General features: G+C 43.9%; 1 protein-coding gene across 1 annotated transcript in view; it reads left to right on the top strand.

Annotated features, from left to right (window-relative positions):
* Nucleotides 1-13059, top strand: part of LOC126293373 (transcriptional activator cubitus interruptus) — a 1766542-nt gene that overhangs the window by 756650 nt on the left and 996833 nt on the right. The window contains exon 3 of the mRNA XM_049986575.1: nucleotides 3911-4016. Coding sequence (XP_049842532.1) covers nucleotides 4001-4016 — 16 coding nt within the window. The 5' untranslated portion in view covers nucleotides 3911-4000. The remainder of the gene's footprint in view (nucleotides 1-3910; nucleotides 4017-13059) is intronic.

The raw sequence follows: 13059 nt of genomic DNA, 5'->3' as shown, positions 1-13059 counted from the left end.
TCAACCGATTCCTCCACAGGAAAACACGTCTGATATATTCTATACGACACTGATGACGGCATGTGTGTCGCATGACAGGAATATGTTTTCGACCCACCTAACTTGTACATTTGCCGAATTTGTAAAAAGATTCTTCTACCTTGCCCGATTTAGGTTTTTTTGTGGATGTGATAATCACTCCCAAGAAAGTGATGAAAACATAAGAGTTTGTCACCTAAAGTGCAACAAATGAATGCAACAGTTTCACAGTCGCACAGTTTTCCCTCTGCTCTGTCAAAACATATGTTTTTAACGTTTTCAAATTTTTCGGTGTGTAGACCGTCAAATCCTGCATATGTACAAGCAAATCTGAACATGTCCTGGAATTTTGGAGAGCGAAGTTGATTATGAATGAGTGCCTGAACTTTGATAATATTGTCTGAAAATAAAAACTTTTCACTGAAGAGAAGACTTGAACCAAGGACCTCTCGTTCCGCAACTGCCCACGCTTCCCACGAGACCACGGCGCTCCTAACCTCATACTATCCTTGATGTTGTTTATATTGCGCATGGACTACTCGGTTTGTGTATTTTGATTATTTTTCTCATAGTTCCACCCAACTTCTTCCTGTTTTCTCGCTTGATCTGTGTTCAGTTTTTCGAGGCGTGTCCACTGTGCCAACTTATAACTAAATGTGAGGGGGGTGCGATGGAGAGGTTCCCTTGTTAGTATATTGCAAATATCAGTCGTGGCCTGAAGATCGTTCCCTGTAGTTGTGAGTGCGTTACATCAGAGTTAAGTAAATTCGTGCGTGGTCAAGTTATTGGCGCTCGTATCCTAGAGATTCCCGTAACCGAGGTGGCCGAAGTTTGTTGTTTCTAAAGAGGCGAATGCTGTCAGCACCAAACCGACAATAAGGTGGGCTCCAGAATCTGGGAAGTGCAGAGCAAGCCGGAACACCAAAATGACTCATCAGTGATGTAAATGACCGTAACAGGAAAGCGTGGGGCCAAGGCAGAAAGAGTGGACTTTGGAGCAGTGAAAGAAAGTCACGTGGTCGGAAGAGTCTTGTTTCACACTGTTTCCAACTTTTGGCCGAGTTTACGTCCCAGGAGTGAAACGTGGCGGAGGTTCGGTGATGATCTGGGCGGCCACACCGCGGTATTCCATTGCTCCTATTGGCACTGTGCAAAGTCCTCTATTACTGTCAAAGATTATGTGGTCATTTTGGGTGATCAGGTGTCCATTCCGTTGTACAATGTTTGTGATGCTGTTTTCCAACACGACACAGCGCCTGATTACACGGCTCGCATTCTCCAGTCGCATCTGGGTCATACAGTATAACCTCGTTAGCGCGAACTCGCGGTTAACGCGAAAAAGATATTGGTCCCGCCTGGAATACATTAGTTCTTATGGTATGTTTTATTGGTTAACACGAACTTCGGTTAAGGCGAATTACGAGCTCTTATTTCAGTTCCTAGCGTAATTAAATTTCTCTGTAACACAAATTTCCGACCTTAGACTATTCTAAAGCGTAATTTTTTTCCGAATCGAATGTAGGAAATGTAGCTACAAAGCTAATTATTGTTGACTCGTTTTTAACGTATTGTAGGTTGGTAGCCGCGATTATCACCTCAACAATCAGCGTATGCTGCACATTGTAAGACATTCAATAATGTGTGCAGCAGCATTTAGCAATGTACTCAGTGTCAGATTTGACAGGTGTTCTGTTAGTCGTAGCCGTATCGAGTTGGAATACTGAATAAAAAGTACAGTTACAACCGGTACCGTAGTACGCGAAAATGGAAAAGAGGAAACAGACAGCTCTAAATGTACAGTTAAAGCTTAAGATTCTAAATGAAGTGGACTGTGGTACCAAGAAAACAGCAATTGCAGAGCAGTTTGGAATACCTAAATCTACTTTATCTACGATTATTAAGAATCGCGAAAAAATGGAAACAAATCTAAACGAATTTGTACCGCCAAGTATGAAGACATCGAGACGTTTCTGCTAGACTGGTTAAATCATATGCGTGCATCTAACATATCTTTAACTGGCCCTGTGATTCAGTTAAAAGCAAATGATATTGCTAAAGAAATGGGCATCGAAGACTGGTTGGTTGTATCAGTTCCAAAAGAGACATTCAATTTCATCTGTACAAATTTGTGGTGTAACAAAGTTGATGAAGAAAGTGCGAACAGCTGGTTGCATGAATTCAACCGAGTGAGGGAAAAGTATGCCTCGTGTGATGTGTTTAACATGGATGAAACTGGATTTTTCTACAATCTTTTTCCAAATCAGACCCTGGGGATAAAAGGTGATAAGTGTCGCAGTGGGATACGAAGCAAACAACGTGTGAGTTTTGTACTGTCCCGTAATGCTGACGGCTGTGAGAAGTTTCGTCCCTGGGTTATCGGTAACTCCGAGAAACCATGTTGTTTTGAAAACATAAATATGGACGCTTTACGTTGCATCTACTCTCACCAAACAAAGCTTAGATCGATGGTACATCATTTCGCAAGTGGCTTCCTCGTTTCAACAGTCTAATGGTTGCTCAAAATAGACATTTTCTTCTTACATTGGATAGATGTACTGCCCGTAACGTTCATGATCTGAACCTATCAAACATAAAGGTTCAGTTGTTTCCACCCAACGCCACAAACCGCCTTCAGCCTTGGACCAAGGCATAATCTCTCTCAATCGCAAATTGGAATCTGCTTGACACAATAAAAGCCATCGCAGCAGCCTGGAACTCAGTATCGCTACATCATATAGGTAAGTGCTTTAACAGAGCTTGGAGACATAGCAACACTGTAGATGTCCTCGAGTTAGAAGATGCCACTTCACCTGAAGAATGGACAGTTCTGCAGGACGTTACGAACCCTGGGATTCGTATCGAAGAATTCATTAGTGTTGTTGCCGTATGTGCTTCTGTGGAATCGGATGTGCCAAAAGCTGTGAACGAGGTGCAAAAAGGGCCATCAGAAGAAAGTGGAGAGGAAGAGAATACAGATACCATTCCACCTACCCGTCAGGAGATGTTTACAGCCTTGAACTGTTCAGAACGGTTCGCTTAACATCCGACGTCACTGCTGGGTTTACGGACGCTATCATTACAATTGGTTGTGAAATTACAAAATATTATCGTTCCCATGAACGTCAGCAAAAGCGTGACCGAATTTTTCCGAGAAAGTAACGGACATAATTTGTGAGTACTTGGATTTTACAATCACTTTATAGTGTTAAAAGTCTACAATAACGTGATTGATAGTGTAGTGTATTACACATTAGTGTACTGCTGTAAATGAATACTTATTAAAATCTGTGTTTTTCACTTAAGACGAAATCGTGGTTTTTCGGTCCCTTCGGATTCCTGTTTACGACGTTTTACTGTATTGAGCTTCTGTGGACTACGTTGGACAAAAGCACTCGTCATCACTACCCACCTCCATTACCATTACCTAAACTTATCACAATTTGGAAGAAGAATGGTATAAAATACCCTTGAAAACCATTGGGACCTGTATTTACCCACACCGAGACGAGTGGAAGGTGTTTTGAATGCGTAGACTGCATTAGGTCGTGGTAATATTTTATATTGTTGTTGTTTCTATATTTTTGTGCTTCCCTTCCAGTTAAGGGAACATTAAGTCATTAACATTGAAATGTGTAAAAGAACGAGCTATTTCTCAGAAGCAGTTTGCGTGTGTGTTTGTATGCGCTCGCGCGCGCGCGTATGTGTGTGTGTGTGTGTGTGTGTGTGTGTGTGTGTGTGTGTGTGTGTGTGTGAGTGTGTGCGCTTGTGGTGTTGTTATGTGACAAAATTGACAACTAGTGCTGCGATTTGATTATCAGGTTTCAACATTGACTTGTAGATTGCGTGTGTTCTGAAACAGCACACTGCCATGATGATGTTGATGTTGTTGCAGGATGAAGGGATGAGGCGGCGGCGGCAGAGCGTCTCGACGCCAGAGGACGCCGCCGACGCGCCGGACCTGTGACGGCGGCTGTCGGGCCCCATGGAGCCCCACTTCGGTGAGTACCACGGGGGACAGACTAAACAGCCCTAAAGCGTGGTGTGTGCCGTGGTGGCAGTTATTCAACCACATCAAAAGCATCAACATCTCCTATAAAAAAAGTTACATACTGTGAAAGTAGGGTGTTTATAGGCTTTCACCCGCTCTCGTGGTTGTAAACAGGCTAATTACCCGTGGTCATAAGAGGTGTTACCCAATGTAGTAGCTCAAGGGCGCTGAAACTGCCGAAAGTCATACGATGCCACAGTATTTCGCAACGACACCTAAGATCTGGAGTCCGAAAGTTATGGGTTCGACTCCTAGCGTGTATAATGTTCAGAATTTACATGCAATTTTACAACTGTCTGTAATGTGCCATAGCCTCTAAGCTCCAGAGTTAAATCCCAATGTTCTGGTAGAAGGCTCATAGTTCCAAATTTGAGCCCCAAGCTTCTGTATTGGACTCCCAAAGTTCTGCGTTCGAGACCAAAGGTTCTGGGTTCGAGCCCTAAGGTTTTACATTCGATCTTCAAGGTTTTGAGTGGTAGTCCCTAGGTTCTCGGCGCAAGTCCCGACGTTCTGGGTTCGAGCCACGAGGTTCTATATTTCAGCCCCAAGGTTCTATATTCGAAAACCGAGGTTCTGTGTTCAAGCCTCAAGGTTCTACATTCGAAAACCAAGGTTATAAGTTATCGCTGCAAGATTCTGGGATTAGGTCCCAAACTTTAGGGTTCGGGTTCCAAGGTTCTGGGTTGGGTTCCAATGTTCTGGGCTCGAGTTGCAATATTCTGGGCCCAAGTTCTAATGTTCTTGGCTGGATTCCCAGTGTTCTGGCCTCGAGTCCCAATGTTCTGTGCTCGAGTCCCAGTGTTCTGGGATCGATTCCCAGTGTTCTGGGATCGATTCCCAGTGTTCTGGGATCGATTCCCAGTGTTCTGGGATCGATTCCCAGTGTTCTGGTCTCGATTCCCAGTGTTCTGGTCTCGATTCCCAGAGTCTCAATGTTCTGGGCCCAAGTCCCAATGCTCTGTCCACCTGCTAAGGAACGGGTAGACGTATCAAGTTGAAATACACATAGCGCATTAAGATCTACAGTCCCTTGGCACTGTAGGAAAAAATATAAGCGGTTAAGTTAACACAGTCAAACGTCAAATGTCGGGTTTGGTCATCCAGCGGTAAAGTATGTGCCTGGAAACCAAGAGCTCATTGGGACCACATATTTTCAGTCTTCGTTTTAACCTAACCTTGACAGCTCACAAGGGGACATTCCCAAGTGTCTATAAAAAATCTTGATGAAATTTTGCGGGTGTCTAGAGGGTGCAGAGCAATTCAATACGTATTTTCTTGTTTGTACCCAATTTTAAATTCAAGTGATAAAGCTCACCACGAAAAGTAATTTGGTATATTAGGTTTTAAGACAATATCTTTGAAACGATGATATGTGAAAGATATACACTCCTGGAAATTGAAATAAGAACACCGTGAATTCATTGTCCCAGGAAGGGGAAACTTTATTGACACATTTCTGGGGTCAGATACATCACATGATCACACTGACAGAACCACAGGCACATAGACACAGGCAACAGAGCATGCACAATGTCGGCACTAGTACAGTGTATATCCACCTTTCGCAGCAATGCAGGCTTCTATTCTCCCATGGAGACGATCGTAGAGATGCTGGATGTAGTCCTGTGGAACGGCTTGCCATGCCATTTCCACCTGGCGCCTCAGTTGGACCAGCGTTCGTGATGGACGTGCAGACCGCGTGAGACGACGCTTCATCCAGTCCCAAACATGCTCAATGGGGGACAGATCCGGAGATCTTGCTGGCCAGGGTAGTTGACTTACACCTTCTAGAGCACGTTGGGTGGCACGGGATACATGCGGACGTGCATTGTCCTGTTGGAACAGCAAGTTCCCTTGCCGGTCTAGGAATGGTAGAACGATGGGTTCGATGACGGTTTGGATGTAGCGTGCACTATTCAGTGTCCCCTCGACGATCACCAGAGGTGTACGGCCAGTGTAGGAGATCGCTCCCCACACCATGATGCCGGGTGTTGGCCCTGTGTGCCTCGGTCGTATGCAGTCCTGATTGTGGCGCTCACCTGCACGGCGCCAAACACGCATACGACCATCATTGGCACCAAGGCAGAAGCGACTCTCATCGCTGAAGTCGACACGTCTCCATTCGTCCCTCCATTCACGCCTGTCGCGACACCACTGGAGGCGGGCTGCACGATGTTGGGGCGTGAGCGGAAGACGGCCTAACGGTGTACGGGACCGTAGCCCAGCTTCATGGAGACGGTTGCGAATGGTCCTCGCCGATACCCCAGGAGCAACAGTGTCCCTAATTTGCTGGGAAGTGGCGGTGCGGTCCCCTACGGCACTGCGTAGGATCCTACGGTCTTGGCGTGCATCCGTGCGTCGCTGCGGTCCGGTCCCAGGTCGACGGGCACGTGCACCTTCCGCCGACCACTGGCGACAACATCGATGTACTGTGGAGACCTCACGCCCCACGTGTTGAGCAATTCGGCGGTAAGTCCACCCGGCCTCCCGCATGCCCACTATACGCCCTCGCTCAAAGTCCGTCAACTGCACATACGGTTCACGTCCACGCTGTCGCGGCATGCTACCAGTGTTAAAGACTGCGATAGAGCTCCGTATGCCACGGCAAACTGGCTGACACTGACGGCTGCGGTGCACAAATGCTGCGCAGCTAGCGCCATTCGACAGCCAACACCGCGGTTCCTGGTGTGTCCGCTGTGCCGTGCGTGTGATCATTGCTTGTACAGCCCTCTCGCAGTGTCCGGAGCAAGTATGGTGGGTCTGACACACCGGTGTCAATGTGTTCTTTTTTTCATTTCCAGGAGTGTATTTCTCAATAAAAGTTGACATGTAAAAATGTTCTTGAAAAATGTATAATTGAATACTGTAATAACTTGACATTTTGCAAAATGCCTGATCACCATTAATTAATGCCGACAAATGAAAACTTTTGTTACAACAAAAGCTAATGAAACTTTCAAATTCCATACCTGAATGTTTAATAAAACTAATTATGCAAAATAAGGTGAACAGAATGTGGCATGAGAGTATTTTCAACAAACCTAACAAAAATTCCTAAACATTCATTATTAGTCTAGTTATTTACTTTACTTAAGTTTGTTTTATGTCTTAAATTTTCATTTTATGTTTTACATTCATTTTTTTGTTTTTTAGTTTACCGTTTCACATACGTGTGTTTTATTAATTGAAAACTATAGGCAACTTAATATTATGATGCAAAATTATTGCAATGATGGTAATCTGTGAATGTATGCTTACAAAATTGTTTTCTTGCACCGTGCACATAAAAGGAGTGAAATTTCTTCACATAATATACACGACAGAGAACACAATATATAAAAAAAGTTCGTCAGGGTTTCAAATTTTCACTGGTGAATCTCTTAATATCCTAATTTGTGTCAGCCACAAGGGTTGGGACGTTAATAGTGGCAACTATTTACTTATAGCTCGCACAAAACAGATCTGTGTTTCAAAGTTTTACCGACCTCCAAAGTAGTCACCAGTATTGTGTATAAACTGTTGCCAGCGATGTGGAAGTCGTAGGATACTCTTAGCAGTGCCAATTGTGTTGACAGTTCGAGCGGCGAGGTCTATTGCCCGACGAATATGTAAGAGTTCTGAAGCGAATGCCGTGAAGTGTGTCCTTCAGTTTAGAAATCGAATTGAACTGAAGTCAGAGGAGTGCAGTAGGTGGTACGGCACTTAGCAGGCCCATCAGTCAAACAAATGAGTAACAGCTTGCACTGTACGTGCTTGAGCATTGTCCTGCAAAATGATGGTAGGTCCTGCAGAAAGTGTCATCACCTCTGTCTCTATGCTGTTCATTTTTGGAACACAACCTACGACCAGCTTAGAGACAGAAGTGATGACACTTTCTGCAGTACCTGACCACCATTTTGCAGGACAATGCTCAAGCACGTATAGTGTTCTGATTTGTTTGACTGATGCGGCTGCTAAGTGCTATAACACATTCTGCACTCCAATGACTTAAGCCCTCGTAAGTAAAGCTCAAGTTGTAAACTGGAGGAGACACTTCACGGCATTCGCTTCAGAAATGCTACAAATTCGTCGGGCAACAGACCGCGCCGCTCGAACTGTCAACACAACTGGCACTGCTAAGAGTGTCCTACGAGTTCCCCATCGCTGGCAGCGGGCTATACACAATGCTGGTGACTACTCTGAAGGTCAGCAAAACTTTGAAACAAATATCAATTTTGTACGATCTGTAAATAAATAGTTGCCACTATTAAAGTTACAACCCTCGTATATTTCAGTACGTTGGTAATCCTTGGCGAACAGAACTCATTATGTACTAGTGGCTGCAGATTGATTATATTGTTTCTCAAATGGAGATTGGCATCACTATAATTCAACAGAACGAGACCTGAAAATGTTCTCACAAAGTTGGCTGTACCTGTTGTGCCATCGACCTGCTTGGAATCACCAAATGAAAAAGTTCCTTGTCCGCAGATATGACGCTGTATACTATTGTTTCACACTGACAACCTCAAGATTCTTATAGTAATACATTCTCCCTCACTGGGAAAGAAAACACCTTTCAAACATCTTTTCACCTGGTCAAACACTTGAGTACGAAATTTCAACTCTGCCACAAGAACATTTGGAGCTTCAAAAAGAGATTCTGGAATTCTTGGTCCAAACTCGGCATCAGTTTCTTTTAAAAGCAATGAAAAGGCGGATGGTAGGTGCGATAAAACCATTTTGACCATCATACACGAGAACAAAGACAGTGTTCGTCTGGTGATCCAAAAGCACTCAACGGCACAAGTACATTATGTACATGGATATGTATATTATGTGAAGAAATTTTGTTCATTTCATGTACATGGTTTACGAAAAGGTTATATTTTAAGCATTTCTTTAGAGGTTATCGTTATTGTAATGATTTTGTCCCATGAGGAACCTGTTGTTTGCAATTAACGAAATGCAAGTCTGTGAAATGGTAAACTAAAAAACAACAAACAGAAAAACGAATGCAAAACATAAAATAACAATTTAAGATATAAAAGAAATATGAGTAAAATAAATAAATAGACTAATAATGATGTATGTTCAACCTACCAAATTATAATAATTAGGTAGGTTGAGGATACTCTGACAACACATTCTATACAGCTTATTTTGCAGAAACGGTATTTTAGAAACCCTGCTTTATTACTCATAGATGTATGTAGTGTAGATAGCTTGAAAGATTCTTCAATTTATGTTGTAACAAAAGTTTTCGTTTTATGGAATTGGTTTACAGTGGTGTGGTACTTTGTAAAATTTCAAATTATTACGAAATTCGATTATACAGTTTTCAAGAACGTTAATTACACATAAACTTTTGTATTAGCTATATTATTTTACATATCATCATTTTTCTGCAAACCTAATATTCTAAATGATCTCCCGCGGTATGTTTCATCCCTTAACTGTGCAAGTGGACACAAACGAGAAAATACGTATTTCATTATTTTTCCCTGTACTCGCCCACAAAGTTCCATGAAGATCCTTTACTGACACTTGCGAATGTTCCCTTGTCAGTGTAGTGACACAAAGAACAATTTGATCGGATTCCCAATAAACTATACAGGGTCATACAAAAAGGTAAGACCAAACTTTCAGGAAACATTCCTCATACACAAATACAGAAAAGATGTTATGTGGACATGTGTCCGGAATCGCTCAATTTCCATGTTACAACTTATTTTAGTTTCGTCAGTATGTACTGCACTTCCTCGATTCACCGCCAGTTGGCCCAATTGAAGGGAGGTAATACTGACTTCGGTGCTTGTGTTGACATTGGTCTACAGTACAGTACATCAAGCACATCAGTACGTAGCATCAACAGGTTAGCGTTCGTCACGAACGTGGTTTTGCAGTCAGTGTAATGTTTACGAATGCAGAGTTGGCAGATGCCCATTTGATGTATGGATTAGCACGGGGCAATAGCCGTGGCGCGGTTCGTTTGTATCGAGACAGATTTCCAGAACGAAGGTGTCCCGACAGGAAGATGTTCGAAGCAATTGATCGGCGTCTTAGGGAGCACGGAACATTCCAGCCTATGTATGATTCGCGACTGGGGAAGACCTAGAACGACGAGGACACCTGCAATGGACGAGGCAATTCTTCGTGCAGTTCACGATAACCCTAATGTCAGCGTCAGAGAAGTTGCTGCTGTACAAGGTAACATTGACCACGTCACTGTATGGAGAGTGCTACGGGAGAACCAGTTGTTTCCGTACCGTGTACAGCGTGTGCAGGCACTATCAGCAGCTGATTGGCCTCCACGGGTACACTTCTGCGAACGGTTCATCCAACAATGTGTCAATCCTCATTTCACTGTAAATGTTCTCTTTACGGATGAGGCTTCATTACAACGTGATCAAATTGTAAATTTTCACAATCAACATGTATGGGCTGACGAGAATCCGCACTCAATTGTGAAATCACGTCATCGACACAGATTTTCTGTGAACGTTTGGGCTGGCATTGTTGGTGATGTCTCGATTGGGCCCCACGTTCTTCCAGCTACGCTCAATGGAGCACGTTATCGTGATTTCATACGGGATACTCTACCTGTGCTGCTAGAACATGTGCCTTTACAAGTAGTACACAACATGTGGTTCAAGCACGATGGAGCTCCTACGTATTTCAGTCGAAGTGTTCTTACGCTTCTCAACAACAGATTCGGTGACCCATGGATTGGTAGAGGCGGACCAATTCCGTGGCCTCCACGCTCTCCAGACCTCAACCCTCTTGACTTTCATTTATGGGGGCATTTGAAAGCTCTCGTCTACGCAACCTCGGTACCAAATGTAGAGACTCTTCGTGCTCGTATTGTGGACGCCTGTGATACAATATGCCATTCTCCAGGGCTGTATCAGAGCATCAGGGATTCCATGCGACGGAGGGTGGATGTATGTTTCCTCGCTAACGGAGGACATTTTGAATAGTTCCTGTAACAAAGTGTTTGAAGTGACGCTCGTACGTTATGTTGCTGTGTGTTTCCATTCCATGATTAATGTGGTTTGAAGAGAAGTAATAAATTGAGCTCTAACATGGAAAGTAAGCGTTTCCGGACACATGCCCGTATAACATATTTTCTTTCTTTGTGGATGAGGAATGTTTCCTGAAAGTTTGGCCGTACCTTTTTGTAAACCCTGTAGATCCGCTTTCCCCGATTGTGTGACTGGGGCACGTTTGGGATACACAAGTCGCCGACGTTGTGGCCAGTAGAAAGACTTCCTACACGAAATTACTATTACAGTATATACAAAATTGTGTTTGTATGAAACGCTCGGAGCGCGACTCGTATTTTGCAATTGTCCAGTTTTGTCCTTGTGGAATTTCTGCTCGTTTTTGATTGGGGAGGGGGGGGGGGGGAGGGGTGTTATTAGTGAGATATTTGTGTTGCGTGGAGGAAACTCCTCCTCGATTTAAGTCGATGGCTGGCTGGCTGGTCTCTAAAAAGGAGGTGGCTGATGTAAACGGTTTAGTTGTTTCCTTCCTCTGATGCCATGGGGAGAATGCTGACCAAGCAGTGACACTTTCCGGCCAGTGTTGGACCCAAACAGCCTGTGATGATTTACTGACTGGTATATCCGCTTGTTTGGCATGGCTGGATTTGTTATCTACACGATACTGCACATGTGAGTAACTTTAACGTTAGAGCTGTTGTCCTTCCTGTGCTGGGTTTACTGACCCCATGTAACGCCCGCTAGCTTACGCAGGATGATGTTTCTAGCAGCTACTTTACACTTCGTGTTCATGCAGTGTTTCGTGTAGGTGAGTCCTTTATCTGACATCTAATTCTTTTGGGGCTGCTCAATGCTCTAGCAGTTTTGTCTCCCACCCTACTTATAGTGTCTCTTATGCGTCTGTGTCTACGTGTGGGGGGTTTGGTTAGAGGTGGTTCTCCTTGTAGCAGCCAGTTGATCGAGAACTTCTGATAATTTGCTTTCGATGGTGCCAAAGTTATTTGCTTGGGCTTAATGGCATAGTCACCTGCGTATGCATAACTCTGAGTGCTTTCTGAGAGTGGCTGGCCATTAACATTGATACCGGAAAGCAGGGCACACAGCACTCTACACTGTGGTATAGCCTTCTTGTGTTATCCACCTTTTTTTCTTTGTCCTTGGAAATCGACAAAGACTGTTCTGTTGCAGGGGACATCTCGGACCGTTTGTGTCGTGCCGTCATCTTTACTTACTGCCCACACTTTCCGCAGGGGCATTGGATTGACTGTGTCGTGAGTAGCTGATGAGTCTGCGAAGACAGCCCATCCCTCAAATTCATCCTCAATGCGCTGCTTTACATTCAGTACCTGCGATGTGCGATGTGTTCGCATGCTCTGAAGCCGCCTTGTTGTGTGATCAGAAGGGCCGGCCTAGTAAAGAAACTGGTCTGTGATGTCTTCACCGGGTTTTTCGAATGTCTATGACCCTCTCCAGATCTTTAGCATTTTTCAGAGCGCGCTGCCCTGCAGTTATTCGTCACGGTCTTTAACCGGCTCGTCTAAAATTGCTCTACTTATATGCCCACAATAGAGTTACGCTGTATCACAACTACGGTTCGGCAGTTTTGGTCCATTACAGAAATGACTTAGTAAATGGTAGGATTGCCAGCAGTACTAGTAGATTTGTAAGGTTGCAGGGAAGGAAACGAAAATGAATGTGTAAGAGAGGTACTGGGAAACGACGACTTCTGTTCTGTTATTGCTTGTTTATTTTGCACACAGTTGAAACTGCACATCGTTCAGTATTAGGCCGTTGTGGCTTTTGTATCCATTGAGAAAATAAGTGGCACTTTAATGAAAATTAGTTGACCGCGTTACTTCTGAACTTTTAAATAACGAGAGCAAGTACTTTTGATGCAACCACAGTTTACATGCGACGGACGAACAAATATGTTTATTGTTGCTATTTTGTACTCGGCAGAAAGTGCCGACAATAGACGAATGGCAAGAGTTTCCTGTTCTTATTGATAAA

Source organism: Schistocerca gregaria, chromosome 10 (genome assembly GCF_023897955.1).
Source record: "Schistocerca gregaria isolate iqSchGreg1 chromosome 10, iqSchGreg1.2, whole genome shotgun sequence".
Taxonomy (NCBI): Eukaryota; Metazoa; Arthropoda; class Insecta; order Orthoptera; family Acrididae; genus Schistocerca; species Schistocerca gregaria.
Note: the sequence above shows the minus strand (reverse complement) of the source record. Positions and strands in the feature narration are given on the sequence as shown.